Source organism: Bufo bufo, chromosome 6, assembly GCF_905171765.1.
Source record: "Bufo bufo chromosome 6, aBufBuf1.1, whole genome shotgun sequence".
NCBI lineage: Eukaryota > Metazoa > Chordata > Amphibia > Anura > Bufonidae > Bufo > Bufo bufo.
In genome coordinates, this window is record NC_053394.1 from 71,376,850 (window position 1) to 71,396,623 (window position 19,774).

Genomic DNA, 19,774 nt, shown 5'->3' on the forward strand with positions numbered 1-19,774 from the left:
TCACAGGGCCTGAACCAGTGTAGGCCTGAATTCAATATTGGTGCACCAAATAGCTGTATTTCAAATGCCTGCATCAAACCCCTGTATGTAGAGGGAGTATCTCACAGGGCCTGAACCAGTGTAGGCCTAAATTAAATATTTCTTTGCACAAAATAGATGTATTTCAAATGGCTGCATTTCAAATGCCTGCATCAAACCCCTGTATGTAGAGGGAGTATCTCACAGGGCATGAACCAGAGTAGGCTGCAGCTCTCTTAACTTTTTAACAGCAGACATGGCTGGTGGCACTTCATGGATGGAACTGAGCATGTGCGTATACCTCAGCAAGGTGGACAGAGAAATAAGGATAAATAACAAACAGCAGGTGGAGCTATACATGTATACTTTATTGAATAACTCAGTGGCTATACTACATTTTTTATTACATGCAATTACAAAAATATTCAGGTTGCTTTGAAAAAGGTAGAATGTTTTTGCTGACCTTTACGTGTATAGTGTGTGTTTAGGTCTATCTTTGAATTGCTTTTTACAATAACTGTATTTCCAGTTCAGTGATAATTGATGTTTTTAGTAGCATAGTAGCCGCCAACGCAAAAAAATTTAAATCTATTTACAAATGATATTTTCTGTAATGTAATAAAGCCTTCCCGCTATCTGCATTGTACCGTAGTTCCAGGTGCCCATACCATTAATGCATAGACCCCCACTGCCTGACATGACAGTGAGAGACTATTGTGGTACTACATAGTAAAAACAGATTACCCGCACATGACCTGACTAATATATTACTCTTAAGTACTCTGAGATCCCCATGTATTGCAGTGTGCATGGTTTATGTAGTGATGTCAATGTTCTTCCAGACATCTCTCAGCTTTGCTGTCACCTTGAATGGTTTCACCTGAAGCACAACCCCAAACTTCCCCTCCAGGTCTGGCAAAGAATCTCCCTCAGGGATCTCCAGAGTGAACCTTTGCAAGATCCAGGAGAGAAAAAGAAAGACTTCCATCTTGGCCAGGGCTTCTCCAAGGCATACTCGAATTCCTGCACCAAATGGTAGGTAACTTTGGCTTGGCGAGTACATACGGTGTCCATTTTCATCCATGAAACGATCTGTAATACATAAGTAGTAACATAGTGTGACTATATGAATTGGGATACTATATAATAGTATAGCATTGAGGATGATGTTCACACATTTTCAATAGCTTTCAGCCGAACAATCATTCAACCGACAGCTATCTCCTCCGACTGTCCCACACACATAATACAAGCTCTGGTTGGCTGAGTGTGTATGTGTTTTCAGGGATGATAGAGGTGAAAGCCAATGCCAGACGGCTTGGCTGACAATACATTAATGTGTATGGGGGCCTAGGATTCAAAGGCTCAAAAATAACATTTGTTTACAAAGCAAGAAAAAGAAAATGGTTCCTTCCCAAGTACTGTATTATGGCCAATGTAATAGTCTACCAAGAAAAACAGAGGTTACCGATACCACAAAATAATTAGTTTGTGATTCTGGAAAACTGAGCCAAAAATCTGACAAAATTGTTGTGGACAAATTGAAAAAAAACAAAAAAAACTGAATGACAAAGTCTATAGATTATATGCATCTGTTAGGAGTAGACTAATGAAATTTAGCTAAACCCACCGTTGTCTATGCTGCAGTAGAGAGACTCCCAATGACAGGTGTCCAGGAAGAGGAGGATCGAGCAAGCTGAATTACCACAGACCACTGCTAGAAATGCCAGGAAACTGCTTATTGCCCTTTCGCCATTGCTAAGCGTGCGCGTGTATGGGGGAGTAAATAGAGACTGGTGTCAGCTAAATGTCTGTAGCCAGCCAAAAGATATCTATATTCAGGACACAACTTCTACCAATGTACAGGAAGCACCTGTTGGTTAACCGCCTCCGGACCGCCTAACGCAGGATCGCGTTCTGGAGGCGGCTCACAGAGTCACGCATATACGCGTCATCTCGCGAGACGCGAGATTTCCTGTGAACGCGCGCACACAGGCGCGCGCGTTCACAGGAACTGCAGGTAAGCGAGTGAATCTACAGCCTGCCAGCGGCGATCGTTCGCTGGCAGGCTGTAGATGCGATTTTTTTAACCCCTAACAGGTATATTAGATGCTGTTTTGATAACAGCGTCTAATATACCTGCTACCTGGTCCTCTGGTGGTCCCTTTTGCTTGGATTGACCACCAGAGGACACAGGTAGCTCTGTAATAAGTAGCCCCACACTACACTACACCCCCCCCCTGTCACTTATTAACCCCTGATCACCCCCATATAGACTCCCTGATCACCCCCCTGTCATTGATCACCCCCCTGTAAGGCTCCATTCAGACATTTTTTGACACAAGTTAGTGGAAATTGATTATTTTTTTTCTTACAAAGTCTCATATTCCACTAACTTGTGTCAAAAAATAAAATCTCACATGAACTCACCATACCCCTCACGGAATCCAAATGCGTAAATTTTTTTAGACATTTATATTCCAGACTTCTCACGCTTTAGGGCCCCTAAAATGCCAGGGCAGTATAAATACCCCACATGTGACCCCATTTTGGAAAGAAGACACCCCAAGGTATTTCATGAGGGGCATGGCGAGTTCATGTAAAATTTTATTTTTTGTCACACGTTAGTGGAATATGAGACTTTGTAAGAGAAAAAAAATAATAATCATTTTCCGCTAACTTGTGCCAAAAAAAAAATATTCTAGGAACTCGCCATGCCCCTCACGGAATACTTTGAGGTGTCTTCTTTCCAAAATGGGGTCACTTGTGGGGTATTTATACTGCCCTGGCATTTTAGGGGACCTAAAGCGTGAGAAGTAGTTTGGAATCCAAATGCATAAAAAATGCCCTGTGAAATCGTAAAGATTCTCATTGGAATTTGGGCCCCTTTGCGCACCTAGGCTGCAAAAAAGTGTCACACATGTGGTATCGCCGTACTCAGGAGAAGTAGGGCAATGTGTTTTGGGGTGTATTTTTACATATACCCATACTGTGTGTGAGAAATATCTCTGTAAATGACAACTTTTAAAAAATTTTTATACAAAGTTGTCAATTTACAGAGATATTTCTCTCACCCAGCATGGGTATATGTAAAAAGACACCCCAAAACACATTGCCCAACTTCTCCTGAGTACGGCGATACCACATGTGTGACACTTTTTTGCAGCCAAGGTGGGCAAAGGGGCCAACATTCCAAAGAGCACCTTTAGGATTTCACAGGACATTTTTTACACATTTTGATTTCAAACTACTTCTCACTCATTAGGTCCCCTAAAATGCCAGGGCAGTATAACTACCCCACAAGTGACCCCATTTTGGAAAGAAGACACCCCAAGGTATTCCGTGAGGGGCACAGAAAAAATGTCAGCAGCAATGAAATACCACCAAATGAAAGCTCTATTAGTGAGAAGAAAAGGAGGTAAAATTCATTTGGGTGGTAAGTTGCATGACCGAGCAATAAACCGTGAAAGTAGTGTAGTGCAGAATTGTAAAAAGTGGTCTGGTCATTAAGGGTGTTTAAGCTAGGGGAGCTGAGGTGGTTAAAAGGGTTCTGCAGTTTTTTTAAACTGATGATCTATCCTCTGGATAGATCATCAGCATTTGATCGGCGGGGGTCCGACACCTGGGACCCCCGCCGATCAGCTGTTTGAGAAGGCAGCGGCTTACAGTAGCACCGCGGCCTTCTTGCTGTTTACCACAGGCCCAGTGACGCCACGACTAGTATCACTGGCCTGGGCGCGGCTAAGCTCCATTCAAGTGAACAGAGCTTAGCCCCGCCCACGCCATTGATACTAGTCGTGACATCACTGGGCCTGTGGTAAACAGTGAGAAGGCCGCAGCGCTACTGCCTTTTCAAACAGCTGATCGGCAGTGGTCCCGGGTGTTGGACCCCCGCTGATCAGATGCTGATGATCTGTCCAGAGGATAGATCATCAGTTTAAAATAAACTGCAGAACCCCTTTAAAGGGGTTTGTCCATCTAAGATATTGGTGGCATAATGCTAAAATATGCCACCAATGTCAGAGACGTGCGGGTCCCAGAGAATTGGGCTCCGTGAATGCGACAGCTCAGCCGGTCTTCATTCACTTGTATGGGAGTGCTGAAAATAGCCAAGCATCGGCTAGGCTATTTCCAGAACTTACATTGAGGTGAATGGACTGGGGGCCACACTTGCACAGTGCACTCTCCATTGACTTCTAGGGGAGTTCCGAAAGTAACCGAGCGCACTCGCCCAGCCCTTTTAGAAACTCTAATAGAAGTGAATGGAGTGTATGCCGCACATGCATGGTACACTCTCCTTTGCGGGTCCCATTTTAATGATAGGTGCAGGTCCCAAAAGTGGGAACCGCACCTATCTGACATTGGTGGCATATCCTAGAAATATCCTGGGAGACCTCATTCCTGTACATCTTAACATGGAAGCGCCTGGCTGCCCCAGACATGTTACTTTCTGAATTTTATTTTGAAATGTATACCAGACATAAAGGTGGTTATCCAGAGTTTTAAAAAATTTGGCTAAGAGTAGGCAATGGCATAAAATAAATAACCTGCACCCTTTTAAGCACGCCACCCCATGCACCGGTGAGGCCAGTGTTTGGATGCCACACATGATGTCATGCCTGCAGGACCACTGGGGACCAGAGCAGAGGGGACTGAAGCAGTGGGACTGGAAAGTTGCAGGTGGGGGATTTAATTTTTTTTTATACCATTGCCTGCTCGTGAAAACACCGAAAAAACCCTACAATTCCCTGTGTATGATATGGAACTTTTACAGATTCCCATTCAAAGGATTGGTTGCATCAGAAGTGATAGTCCTGATCAAAAGTTTAAGACCACTTGAAAAATGGCAAAAAATCCTATTTAGCATGGCTGGATCTTAACAAGGTTCCAAGTAGAGCTTCAACATGCAACAAGAAGAAATGGGAGTGAGACAAAACATTTTTTGAGCATTCAATTTAATGAAAACAACGAATAAACTGAAACAGGCTGTTTTTCAGCTGATCAAAAAAGTTTAGGACCACACCTAAAAAAACAAAAAACAAAAACGAAACCCCCCCAAAACAGAAATCCAACTTCCAAACATGAACTCAGTAATGAGTAGCTCCGCCGTTATTGTTGATTACTTCAAAAATTTGTTTCGGCATGCTTGATGCAAGCGTTTCCATGAGGTGAGTGGGAACATTTCTCCAAGTGGTGAAGACGGCCGCACAAAGGCCATCTACTGTCTGGAACTGTTGTCCATTTTGTAAACTTCCCTTGCCATCCATCCCCAAAGGTTCTCAATTGGATTTAGATCAGGGGAACACGCAGGATGGGCCAAAAGAGTGATGTTATTCTCCTGGAAGAAGTCCCTTGTCCTGCGGGCATTGTGTACTGTAGCATTGTCCTGTTGAAAAACCCAGTCGTTACCACACAGACGAGTGCCCTCAGTCATGAGGAATGCTCTCTGCAACATCTGGACATAGCCAGCGGCCGTTTGACGCCCCTGCACTTCCTGAAGCTCCATTGTTCCACTGAAGGAAAAAGCACCCCATGACAATGAATCCACATCTTTGCACAGATTTGGCCTTTTAAAAAGGCATGTGGTCCTAAAATTTGGATCAGCTGAAAAACAGCCTGTTTCAGTTTAATCGTTATTTTCAATTAATTGAATGCTCAAAAAATGTTTTGTCTCACTCTCATTTCTTCTTGTTGCATGTTGACGCTCTACTTGGAACCTTGTTAAGATCCAACAATGTAAAATATGATTTTTTGCCATTTTTCAAGTGGTCTTAAACTTTTGATCAGGACTGTACAACCAAGGGACAAGGTTGAAGAGACCATCGTTCTCTGGGGTCGACCTTTCACCCAGCAGTCTGATCTCTTTTATGGTCATAGCTCAGCTCTTAGGCTACAGTGTGGAAAACTAAGAACTTCAATAAAGACTGTCATAAAGACATGGATAATGAGGCAGATATAACTGATAAAGAGCATCAATAACAATTACTGTATCTATGTTTCTACGGCAACATAGCAATCCTTACTGATTGACTTTCCTGATTATCATATCAGATTTTATCTGAAGAGTAGGAGATGTTTCCTCTGCAGATGGTTGTTCACGTGAACTTATGTTTCACAAATTTCACAATTTTCAATAATTCATTGGGTTTTCGAAATGATTTCTATAAAAATTTTCCACAAACCTGGATTAAAGTCTCCAGGGTGCACCCATTCCTTCTCGTCGTGATGCATGGACCACAGATTTACAACCACCCGGGTGTCTTTAGGTATGGTGTATTCTCCAATGCTATTAAAGAAATATAAATATCTATATGATGTACAATATCATCTTATGTATGAGCAGTAAGTATACTTCACATATTGTTAATGTTAGGATGTGTCAAACTAGCAGACGTGTTTCCATTGGTAATTAGCACTGCCTTCCCCTCTATTATTATGCTTAAAGGCTATGGTCACCTTCAGAGTAAAAAAAATTTATGATTGCATTTTGCTCATTTTGGGCTAAAAATAATTTTTTCAAGTGGTCTTTGTTAAAAGAAAAATCAGCAATTTTTGTTATAAAGGGTTAACTCTTTGCCTAGATGTGAGCATCTTAAGGTCCCTTTACACGGGACGATATTACAGCAGATTAGCAGGAAGGTAGGGTTCCCGGTGGAGGAGATTTACATACAGCGATCTCCTCTAAAGATGGAGAGAAGTGATCGCTAATGCCATTGCTGTTCCCCATAACGACTTGTTGTTTCCTAGCAGCAGATCATGTTTACGCAGCACGATCTGCTGTTGGGAAACGAGGATTTTTGTGTTCGCACAAACAATCCAATTACCCGTTGAACGAGCGCTACATTTACACCGTCCGATCATCGCTAACGAGCATTACTATGAGCGAGATCTATGTGATTCTTGGCCCGTGTAAAGGGCCCTTTACTTTCACTTTGAGATCTTATCTGCCAGCTTTGTAGTTGCCTTATCTTTGAACTACTCTCTGCTCATAAACACATATTCTCATCAGTAAGATAAGAATTGAGCTATAATGAGTGTTTATGACGTCAGGAGATCAGAGATAAGGACTCGTTAACTGAGCTGCCGGATGGGAAACAGTATAAACAGATCATGGTGCTAGAGAATCTCAAAGCTGTACAGAGAAAGGGGCTAAATATTGAAAAAAATACATATTTTAGCTAAAAATGAGCACAATGCAATAACAAAACAAAAAAATATAAAAAAAATTGCTCCCAAAAGGTGTCCATAGCCTTTAAATCAGCCAACCATGCATACTGGACAGAACAAGCACATTGTGCTATGCATGGTGCAGGACCTAAGGGGGTGGAGTATGACATTTTATAATGATGACGATGCTAATCATACAGACAAAAAATATATCCAAACTGTTCAAATTCCCCCCCCCCAAAGGACTATAATCATATGTCAACAATATGGTTGTTAAAATGTAGATCTACCCCTTTAAAGTGCAGTCCATTAAGTAGCAAAACATAGTCAATCTTTCAAAGTGTTTTATATTGTCTTCCCACCATGTGGCAAGATTCATGTAAATTCCCACCTGGTATCTTTCATAGCTACATGAGGAATCAGTAGAGGGGAGACAGGACGAATCCTTAGAACTTCAGCTATGGTGGCCTCTAAATAGTGTAAGATTTTTTTGTCGCTTAGTAGTGGACATCTCCCAAATCCCACCTTCGCATCCATTTCCTCCTGGATCTTCTTCTGTACCTATAATGTATAAATACAACGACCTTTATGATTAAAGTGATTGTCCCACAAAGACAACCCTTCTTCACATGGATATTGTAGAGGGGGTCCCCAAATCATTCATGACAAATATAGATTTGAGTATCCACCATGTAACACTACAGTATATTTCTCCTACAGCGGCACCTGCCGAAAATAGCTGATCATTGGCGGCTTATACACATTGATAATGCTGGATTCAGAAGGGGTTGTTATAATAAGAAAACTATTTTTTTAGGGTGTGTTGCGAAGTTCATTGCGTCAATGCTGCAGGCCTGCCGCATATTTCACCCTCTGCTTTGCAAAGATTGAAATCTGTAGTGGACATTTACCACATAAATTGACATGGTGCAAATTAAAAATCCACTCCGCAAGTCATGTGCAGATCCCATTGCAAAAATTTGACAACATTTTTTTGAACCAGTTCTGACTCTAATAAGATAACGCAAAAATATCTACTAAATACTAATACCCCTACCTCTGGGTAGTGTAATAAATATGCAATTGCCCATTTCATCACTGTACAGGTTGTCTCTACTCCTGCTCCAAATATATCCCCAACGGTCATCAGGATGTGATCCTCTGTCAGCCCCACATCATTGGAGATATTGCTGTTGTTATTTTCCATGCTGAGTTTGGCTTTCAGAAGAGCGTCTAATAGGTCATTGACCGTTTCACTGCAAAATGCCTCCTGCAACATATGGAAAGGAATATCAGGAACCAGATGCCTCAAACACATGCTCAGATGTATTACTACTACTGGGAACAGCAATGTAAAGACAAGGACATGGTGCTACTATGTGAAAGAACCATTATAACCTCCTACAAGACGCAATATATAATTAGTATTGTTACACTCGGGACATTACTAGGGTGGATGGCCACAGCCGATCTGTATTGTTTTCCCATTACAAGCAAAATGTTGAGTTTTCCACGTTATGGAGGCAACTTCAGAGCAATCCTAGCATTTCAGGGTGTGTCAGATACCCACTGCCAGTGACAAGTGCTTTTTCTGGACTCACATTCTCAAAATTGTGATGGTACAATGTCCTTACTGATCCTAAAGAGTGACCAGTGGGCTCGAATGCCTGCAAGGAGCCATAACGGGGGCCATTTTGCCTCCAAGAACAGGAGTATAATATAGATGGCATTGGCTGGTGGCACCAGGTGGTGGAGATTGTTGGTGAGACAAAGGGAGTGTAATGGTGAGAAGGTAGGAGAGGCGATTAGGACAGAGGAGTGAGATAGGAGGATTTAAAGGGAATGTGTCATTAGACAAAGACCTGTTGATTAAATCATGTTTTTTATGTTAAACATATTTTAAGAATTTTGGTGATGTTATTTTTTCATGTCAATATCTAGAGATGAAAAAACTTATCCTCAGGATAGGTCATCAGTAGGGATGAGCAAAATAGACTTCAGATGAAACATCCGAAGTAGATTCACATAAAAATTTGTTCTAATACTGTACGGAGCAGGAGCTCCGTACAGTATTAGAATCCATTGGCTCCAATGAGCCAAAGTTATTGCTTCAGGAAGTCTTGCGAGACTTCGCGCAATAACTTCATAAATTAATTTGTACTGTAAAAAACTATTTCCTGAACTCTGGTTCGGTTCCAAGGTACCACTTTGATTCGCTCAACCCTAGTCATCAGTATCTAATTGGTGGGGGTCCAACACCCGGGACCCCTGCTGATCTGCAGTTTGAGAAGGAAGTGGGATTCCTGTGAGCGCTGCGGCCCTCTCATTGCTCACCCAGGCACAGCTTGGTATCATGCTGCTATATAATGTACAGCGCTGTGCCTAGTGAGCATGGAGAGGGCCGCAGCACTCACAGGAATCCCAGTGCCTTCTCAAACAGCTGATAGACAGGGGTCCCAAGTGTCAGACCCCACTGAGTAGATACTAATGACCAGGGGCGTAGCTAAAGGCTCATGGGCCCTGGTGCAAGAGTTCATCTTGGGCCCCCCTTCCCTCAGTCCCTTGTGGCCAGGGGCAGGGAAGCACATAGCCTTCATGCTGCCTGAGGCAAAAATTTAAACTGCATCCCCACCATGCCAAATTCTTGACCCAACCCCTTCCCTCCAGCCAGAGGTGTAACTTGACCAGCATGTACTTTCTATAATATCGGTGTCTTATGCGACACAAGGGTCTTTAGGTCCCCTCAGGCTCCTGGGCCCGGTAGCACCTGCTACCTCTGCATCCCCTTTAGCTATTCCTCTGGTAATGACCTATCCTGAGGATAGGTGATCAGTATAAAAATCTCAGTAAACCCCTTTAATAGCATTTAGAACAGGGAACAGCAACCTCCGGCACTCCCAGCTGTTCTGAAACTACAACTCCCAGAATCTTCCCTTCACTTCTATGGGAGTTACAAAAGCAGCCATGTGCATGCTGGAGTTGTAGTTTCACAGCAGCTGGAGTGCCGGAGGTTGCTCATCCCTGATTTAGAAGGTATTAAGAAAATTGCTTTATGGCAGCCCATGGTCCATGGACACAATGGTCAGGAGGGGACCTCATTGATTCTATGGAGAGTTTTCTAGGCTTCTCTGTGACCTGTACGCTACGAGATAATCTAGTCAGAAGCTATCTACAACCAGCATCTCCCCAACTTTGTGTTGGTACAAGGCAGACCAAGAACTGGTTTTAGACCATGTGGCAGATGTGCCGCATGTCCTAACATGGAACGAGCAGTTGACTTTGTGGATTCCTCTGGAACTAGGTCCTTTAAGATCCACCCATTCTCTTAGATGTTCTAGTTCTAGGGTAGTATACTATGCGTCATGCCCCTGCCCTAAGATATATGTGGGGCTTGACAACACGCGAACTAAAGATTTGCGTACGTGAACATGTAAAGGATATCCTTAATGCACAGGAAATAAGGAGGATGAAGTTCCGAAACCAATTGCAAGACATTTAAGGAGTTTCACCTCATGTAATCCCAGACTTCTAAAGGTTAGAGGGATTGACTGTGTTCAGGTCGATTTACGTGCAGGCAATGTATCCAAGAGGCTAGCTCAAAAGGAGAGCCGCTGGATTTGACTCTTGGGACTTAGCCCCAGGAACCTAAATGACAATTTGGGTTTCTCATCCTTCCTTGTAACCGCTGGGACCACGCCTGTGATCCATCATTATTTTTTTACTTTTTTAGTTATTTTTTATAAATTTTTCTAACATGCTCTCTCCCTCCTTTTTCCATAGGATGTAACATCTTCACACCTTCTACCTATTTATGCCTGCGAAAAAATAAACCTCTCCTTTGTCTGCTCCTTTTGCCACCGAGCCTTTGTTGGAGCATACTTCAACTTTACATATATATTTTTATATATATTCCTTTGCATATATATATATTCTTCCCTTTTTCTTCTTTTTTCTTCATCCCCATCATGATTTTTTTCCTTCATATATAATATATACACTTTTAATCTTGAGTGTAATCAAGGCAATCATGTTCTCATTCTCTATCATGCACTGTCACATCATTTTTCTACCTTCCTTTTCCTCTCCCCCCCCCCCTTTTTTTCTCTCCCCCTCCCCCAGGCGCCTCTCCGCCTGTGCGTCCTTACGCCTCCATTGTCCGATCATGTGACTTCGTCAAGTGATGTGGACGTGTAGGCGGGACGCCGGCCGGGAGGTAGCTGGGGCGCGGTTTGACTTGAGCCCCGCGCGCCAGTATACATGCACAGCTGGGGACAAGTTTGTACAATTAAACATCTGATTGGTGGAGAGAGCCTGTAAATAGATGATTCACAGTGAATGGCGTGACCCCCGGATGAAGGCACGCCGCACGCGCGTTGGGGGTAACGCCATCCTGGGTGATATAGCACACAGTCTTTTTTGGTGAGTCTTTGCTTTCCTTTTTTACCTATACGGCATTAGAGTCAGGTTATTTTGATACCTGGTCATCATTGGGGTTTGCTTTCACTTCGCTTATGCTGCACTCGCATGCAAACCCTGTTCCATTTTTTGCCATGTAGGTTCTCCTTTGATTGCTGACTCAACTGTCACTCATGCTGCATTTTTGGTCAATGGCTGGTCACTGTACCATATATAATCAACTTCATTGATCATTATCTTTTATATTTCACACGTGTGCTATTCCAGGGTGGCGTTCTTGTTCTGCTTCTTTTCACTTTTTAACGGCATACTACTTATTGCTTTATATTTTAATCATGTTACAATAAAATCATATTTTTTTATACAGTACTATGAGCTCCGTTTCCTTGTTTTTTTTGCTCTGTGACCTGTGCAGAATAGAAAACTTTTGTAAGGGTGTAATCATGATTCACCATTGCTATTGAATGTAAAGTGTATCATGCCTGCAATGTCTTTCTTCTGTCAGTAGATAGCGACAAAGTACATACAAAGTTACAATGGAGTTGTTCAGTATAGAATAGTTATATTCAGTTTTACCTTTCAAAGTTCAAATAATGCTAATTTAGGGGCTTAGTAGGACCCTCAGAAGGGTGATAGTGAACTGTAAATGCAGGTTTGAGGCTGCACTTTGAAAATGACTTGCTGCAACACAGTCTCCCTGTGAAGGGCAGGAGTTTCCTGGCAGAGCAGGAAGAGACCAGATGGAGGCTGCCTGGTGAATGCTGAGGGAATCACGTGGCTGTACGGTCCAGTTCGGAAGTGGACCAGTGGATCCGGGAGAAAACTCCACGAGTCCGCTTAAGTATCCAAGGAACAGTAAGGCCTCTTTCAGACGGGCGTTGTGGGAAAAGGTGCGGGTGCGTTGCGGGAACACGCGCGATTTTTCAGCGCGAGTGCAAAACATTGTAATGCGTTTTGCACTCGCGTGATAAATGCATGTTTGGTACCCAAACCCGAACTTCTTCACAGAAGTTCGGGCTTGGGATTGGTGTTCTGTAGATTGTATTCTTTTCCCTTATAACATGGTTATGAAGGGAAAATAATAGCATTCTGAATACAGAATGCTTAGTAAAATAGCGCTGGAGGGGTTAAAAAAAAATAAAAAAAATTTAACTCACCTTAATCCACTTGATCGCGAAGCCGGCATCTCTTCTGTCTTCATCTTAGCTGTGTGGAGGAACAGGACCTGTGGTGATGTCACTCCGGTCATCACATGATCTTTTACCATGGTGATGGATCATGTGATGAACCATGTGATGACAGAAGTGACGTCACCACAGGTCCTGTTCCTCCACACAGCTAAGATGAAGACAGAAGGAGATGCCGGCTTCGCGATCAAGTGGATTAAGGTAAGTTAAATTTTTATTTTATTTTTATTTTTTTTAACCCCTCCAGCGCTATTTTACTATGCATTCTGTATTCAGAATGCTATTATTTTCCCTTATAACATGGGTATAAGGGAAAATAATAATGATCGGGTCTCCATCCCGATCGTCTCCCAGCAACCGTGCGTGAAAATCGCACCGCATCCGCACTTGCTTGCGGATGCTTGCGATTTTCACGCAACCCCATTCACTTCTATGGGGCCTGCGTTGCGTGAAAAACGCAGAATATAGAGCATGCTGCGATTTTCACGCAACGCACAAGTGATGCGTGAAAATCACCTCCCATGTGAACAGCCCCATGGAAATTAATGGGTCGGTATTCAGTGCGGGTGCAATGCGTTCAACTCACACATCGCATCCGCGCGGAATACTCGCCCGTGTGAAAGGGGCCTAAGTGCGGCTCTACCACGTCACATCTCATTGCACTGTTCCAGTGACACTTTGGGACATATATTAAAGCTGCAGGATACAAAATTCACCTTCTTTGGATTACAAATAGTATTGCACCCCAACATTAAAGCTTGCTCAGGAACATTCAGGCGCAGCCAGGCTGCCTTATGGACATTGGGGACAATTACGCAAGTACTGGGTTAGTGTTAGACAGTATTATTCTTACTGTTGGTTTATGCTCTGTTACCATTCTGTTTATGTATGCTCAGCTACTTGTTCACTATAACTGTTCAGTAAATGCAAGTGTTGTAAAAGAACCGCTGTCTGTGTGGCATTGTGTACCCTCTGAATCTGTTGGCCCAGCCCTCGGTTCTCTTTCACTTTGACAATCCAAGTTAAAAATGAGGACACACAAGTGCCCTGGGGCGGCGTCCTGGCTGTAAGTGCCCAGGCCCTTGGTGATCTGCACTCCTAACCCCTCCCTATGGTGTCCTCTGGTCCCTACTGTACTGATCTTGCGTCATCCTCTTCAGTTTTCTTCTGCACACTTCACTGCCGGGCCCAGGCATGCGCAGTGCTCTGCCCACTATGGGCAGAGAAACTGATATATGCAGTGCGCATCCGCCGGTTAAAGGAAACCTGTCACCAGGATTTTGTGCATAGAGCTGGGGACATGGGCTGCTAGATGGCCACTAGCACATCTGCAATACCCAGTCCCCACAGCTCTCTGCGCTTTTATTGTGTTAAAAAACAGTTTTGATCCATATGCAAATGACCTGATATGAGTCCTGTGTCCGGAGAGGAGTCAAGCAGAAAGGAGCCCAGCACCGCCCGCGTCCTCCGAATCTCCTCCTTGCTGGCTGACGTCACAGAGCTGGAGCGCCGAAATCTCGCGATGCGCGAGCTAGCGCATGCGTAGTTCGTTCCCTGTGCTGATGCCAGCACAGGGATTGAACATGATGCCGACACTGCGCATGCGCTAGCTCGCGCATCGCGAGATTTCGGCCCTCCAGCTCTGTGACGTCAGCCAGCAAGGAGGAGATTCGGAGGACGCGGGGCGGTGCTGGGCTCCTTTCCGCTTGACTCATCTCCGGACACAGGACTCATATCAGGTCATTTGCATATTGATCAAAAAGGTTTTTTAACACAATAAAAGCGCAGAGAGCTGTGGGGACTGGGTATTGCAGATGTGCTAGTGGCCATCTAGCAGCCCATGTCCCCAGCTCTATGCACAAAATCTTGGTGACAGGTTCCCTTTAATGCCATGGCAAACTTGGTGGCAGACTCCCTTTAAAGGAGAAACTACAATAAAACTAAGATTTCCCATAGTAATTTTTTATTGGCGAGTCCTTTTAGAATTTTCTCATTGAAGAGAGAAAGAGACCCATCTTCAGACATCACTGTTTCAGGGTCCTTGCCCCTCAATGTGAAACAGTATCTCCCGTGAACTGCATCTAAGGCATCTCTAAATCAGTGCTGTTGCCTAAAAAAAATAGGTCTCTCTTTAATGAGAAACGGTTAGGACCACATGGCGCAGCCGTGTGGTGTTCAGGATGTGGCCATGGTGCGACCAAGAACCCTTGGGACCTTATTAATATAATGAGACTTAACTTTTTAAGGGTACTTTCACACTTGCGTTTTCCTTTTCCGGCATAGAGTTCCGTTTTGCCGGATGCGGCAGGCAGTTCCGGCAACGGAACTGCTTGCCGGATCACTCTGCCGCAAGTGTGAAAGTAGCCTAAGCAGGTCTACATTGTTAATGGCCACGCAGCTAATGCAATACTGCGCAGCCATTAACAATGCAGACCGGCCGTGCCATGTGCTCGTACCCAAACAGTGCCACCACAACTTTTACCCCACGCGTGCCACGTCTAAGGTATCTTATCCAGCCAATCAATTCAGATGAGGGGCTAGAACCCCAGAAATGTGCTTTCTACACATGGCTGCCCCTGGTTTGGCTGGTATAAACTATTTTGCATACTAGGCATCATAAACATGTTTGTGAGAAAATGATTACTAATGCATATATGATGTGTACAGTAATATTTTTGCATATTTTTTATCACACCTACCTCATGCTCTTTCAGTTTCTTCAGGAGCAGCTGATCCCGGGTTGTTACTGACTCTTTCAATAAATCGAGGTCCTTGTTTGGAAATATCTGACAACATTAAAAGACAACCATTTTATTCCCCTTATTGTTGGTTTTAGGCTTTTATTATGCATCTAATGGCTGCAATCACAAGGCCTATAGGAAGCAGCACACTGCACCATCAGTATCTATAGACAGGGCTTCTTGAGTTGTCACACTGTGTTAAAGGGGTTTTCTGGTTTTACACAGTTTAGGATATGGTCACATTTTTTCACTGAAATCCACATCAAATTCTCCCTTCACTGAGGCCAGTGGGAAATCTGCATGGGACTGCACTGAAATCCACAGCAGGGAAAAATAAGTGACAGGTCTCTTATTGAAGCGGATTTCACATGGAAACTGCAGCGGCGTGCTTCTATGGTATAATGGAGCGAATCCGCAGCATCTAAAACTGCAGCCTCAGGTATCTGCCGTGGATTCTAAAGGAAATACACATCAGATTTTTACATATGGAAAATCCGTTGTGTGAACATCGCCCTGATTTTTGTATACATGAAAAGTTGTATAGTTTTCTAATATGTCTCAATTTCTCACCATTTTTAAGCTATAAGGCCTCTTTCACACGAACGATACGGATTGTGTCAGGATGCGTTCAGTGAAACTGCACCATTTCGCAAGCAAGTTCCGTTAGTTTAGTCTGCATTTGCGTTCAGCATTTCATTTTTTTACGTGCGGTTGCAATCAGTTTTGATGCATTTTTCACACACATGATAAAAAAAAACGGAAGGTTTACAAACAACATCTCTTAGCAACCATCAGTGAAAAACGCATTGTATCCGGATTACATCTGGATGCAATGAGTTTTTCACTGAAGCACCAGTCACTTCTAAAGGGCCAGGGCTGCGTGAAAAATTTAGAATTTGCACCCGCGCGGAAAACTCGCTCGTGTGAAAGGGGCCTAAGACTGCTTTCACATAGTCAGTGTTTGGTTAGTTTTTGATCAGTGATTTCCACCAGTGAGCTGAAATATCAAGCACAGACGCTTTCCAATGGACGGCACTGTGCTTGGTAAGCTTCAAACAGCTGATCGGCAGAGGTGCTCAGTGTCGGACCCCCACTGATCAGGTAATGATGACCAATCCTGAGTTACTTCCATAGCAGAGTATGCATGCTTGGCTATTTGCAGATCTCACATGGAAGTGAATGAGACGAGCTGCAAATGCACAGCCTGCAAATATGCTATAAATGTCCAGAGGGGGGTAACCCTTCAATGTTTATGTCCACCATTTTACTGTATACAATAGAATTATTATTAAAAAGTTTCGCAACGTTGTAAATACATCACATTACTTATCTTGTCTGATCTGGAGCTGCATCCTGTATTGTATTCCAGAAGTGCTTTTGCAATTCTGCAGGCTTCCAGACATACATTTCCCAGCATTCCTGGTTGCTCAAACTTTGCACTGAGGCTCCTCTCACACTGGCGTTAGGCTTTTCCAGCAGGCTGTTCTGGCAGGGGAACAGCCTGCTGGATCCGTACTAACGCTTGCACTCGTGTGCTGCCGGAAGTCCCCGCTGGCCCTATTCACTATAATGGGGATGGGCCAGAGATGCGGCCGCAGCACGGCAAACATGGCGAGAGGCGGCCGGATAAAAAACGCAGGATGAATGGAGCCGGGGAGGACTTACGGCGGCACGCGTGTGCAAACGTTAGTACAGATCAGGCAGGCTGTTCCCCTGCCAGACAGAAACCCTAATGCCAGTGTGAAAGAAGCCCAAGCTAGATCTCGATTTGCATCCAGAAAACCAGAAATGTGATGTAGGAAAAAACGAACTGTTCCACTGCGTTATGGAAGATCGGACATGCCGTTGGTAGGGAGGAAGAAGTTCACAACCTCCATAAGTAACACAAAATCACACCTAACAGTTGTCCCATCATTTATGTCCATCTCCATTGCTAATTTGCAGTACAGATGGTAGAAGTTCTACCTTCCATGATGTCCATACCTGAAGCCAGGGAAATATGTCAACCAGGCTGTCCTTTGCCACAGTGTCCACAATGCCTTTGCTGTATCTTAGCATGGTCTGAAACTCTTCATCGCCTTTGCTATATCTTGTGTTGAAACACAATGAGCAAACTACGTTGGTAACAGCCCGCGCCAATTCTGGAGCCATGTCCAATGGTGAGGTCTGGAAAGTGGTAAGGCTTTGGCACAAAGAGGCGGCTTCACGAGAAACTAGGATAAAGAAAAGAAGGTCATTTGGTAATTTTCTTACAATCCTGGAATTAAAGGGATGCTTCTTACAGGAAGGGCCATTTGCACTGAGATTTTGGCCTCAAAATCAGCTCCAAATCTGCTGCAAAAACGCCTCCAAACAGCCCTCCATTCATTTCAATGGGAAGCAGCACTTGCTTCTTTTTTTTACACGTGTTACAAAAAAGCCTGTAAAAAAAGAAGCAGCATGTTCTATCTTGGGGTAGAATCAGCACTGATTTTCCCATTCAAATTAATGTGAAGCAGAAAAAACCTGCACCATTTGCACATACACGCTTTTTTTTTGCGTGTAAACACAACAAAAAACGCTTGTGAGAAAAGTACTATAGAATTGAATAAAGTAAAAAAAAATCTGCCTGAAAAAATCTTTTACAACAAAAAAAAGTGTCAAAAACACGAAAAAAAGAAAAAAAAAAAAAGGTGTAATTTTGAGGTGTAGAAATCTGCTTGGATTCAGCGCAGATTTTTTATATGTATATTTCGAAAATCACCCTTGTGAACTGACCATATTCATAGGAAACTTTTTAAAATCTTTTGGTCGTTTTTCTTTTTCGTTTTAGTAGTGCGTCCATCATTGAAAATGTAATACAAAATCTTGGCCTTTTGTAGTAGTCAACACAAATAAAACCTTGTACATAGATAGGTAATCGGGCTCAGACTGGCGCATAGGGGGGACAGGTGAATAGCCCGGAGTTCCCCAACCTCTACACAAATGGCACTACATATAGAGAATTTATTTTATTTAACAAAGTACCTAGTTTATTATTATAGGTGGATCAGGGGCTGAGATGACTTCTAGCCCCAGAGGCAGGACAGCCAATATCCTCCTTCCCTAGGAACTTGCCCTCTAAAAGTCACTACAGGGGCCCCCCTAATCATCTTTAGGGTTTTGCTGCTGTATGAATGGGTAAAATTTGCATGTAGCTTTACAGTGGGCCCTCAGAATAAATTTTATTGGTGGGCGCTAGGCACCCCAGTCCAACACTGTAGGTAATACATTGTCAGTATACTGCTGCTGTGAAGTAGTATAGTATCTGAAGGGTAATCCTCATGAAAATAGTAGTTGCAGAATTTGGATTACAGTATAACCGCTCTATTGTTCTCTTGAGCCGTGCACTGATCAGGGTAATGTGTGATGTTCTAATTAAGTCAATGTTCCCCCTTCCCTCTCTGGTCAGAGTGAATGGTCTGACTGAGAAAGTTAAGAGTTATCAGAGCTCTCCTATATTGATGACCTATCCTCAGGTCATCATCAATATCAGATCGGCGGGGGTCAGACACCCGGCACCCCCACCGATAAGTTATATGTGGAGAACCCCCACCGATCAGTTATATGTGGAGATGGCGCATGTACTGTCTCCCTTCTTTCTTCCTGCTCGCTGCTGTTTATGGCAAAGCAGCAACGGACAGGAAGAGAGAAGGGAGATGGCACGTGTGCACTGCGCGCCGTCTCCTCATACAACGGATTGGCGGGAGTACCGAGTGTTGGACCCCAGCCGATCTGATATTGATGACCTGAGGATAGGTTTATCAATATTAAAAGCCCGGAGAACCCCTTTAAGTGAGACTGCCTGCTGTGCTAAAAGTCCAAACAAAGAAGGAGAGAATTCCTCAACACATGCCTTCAATGGAAGACTCTCAATCAAGTGAATACCAGCTTGACGGTGAATGGGGTTGTGAATATGCCCGGCATATTCACGGGTAGCTTTTCCAGTAGGTACACCAATTGTAAACATAAAGCGTGGTATGAACAGAGCCATAAGGCACATTTACATGTGCCTAGAAAGCAGACAATTGTTGGGAGGGAAGAGTTCCTTTCTGATAGCTGCCTGGTCGTCAGTGGTGGTGAAGAACTGCATTTACATGCAAAATTATATGGGAAAGAGTGATGGCTACTACCAGTGTCAGATTAGGGTGATTAGGGCCCACCAGTAAAATTAATTCTAGGGGCCCATTGTACAGCTACTACTTGCTCACATAGTGGCAGGTAGCA

At 43.6% G+C, this 19,774-nt stretch overlaps 1 protein-coding gene across 1 annotated transcript in view; it reads right to left on the reverse strand.

Annotated features, from left to right (window-relative positions):
* Window positions 1-471: 471 nt before the first annotated feature.
* The window catches only part of LOC121005522 (steroid 17-alpha-hydroxylase/17,20 lyase-like), a 33,040-nt gene continuing 13,737 nt past the window's right edge, over window positions 472-19,774 (reverse strand). Inside the window, exons 2-7 of the mRNA XM_040438294.1 lie at window positions 17,513-17,742; window positions 15,488-15,574; window positions 8,243-8,455; window positions 7,577-7,746; window positions 6,201-6,304; window positions 472-1,110 (exon numbers count right to left, since the gene is read on the reverse strand). Of these exons, the coding sequence (XP_040294228.1) occupies window positions 833-1,110; window positions 6,201-6,304; window positions 7,577-7,746; window positions 8,243-8,455; window positions 15,488-15,574; window positions 17,513-17,742 (1,082 nt within the window). The 3' untranslated portion in view covers window positions 472-832. The remainder of the gene's footprint in view (window positions 1,111-6,200; window positions 6,305-7,576; window positions 7,747-8,242; window positions 8,456-15,487; window positions 15,575-17,512; window positions 17,743-19,774) is intronic.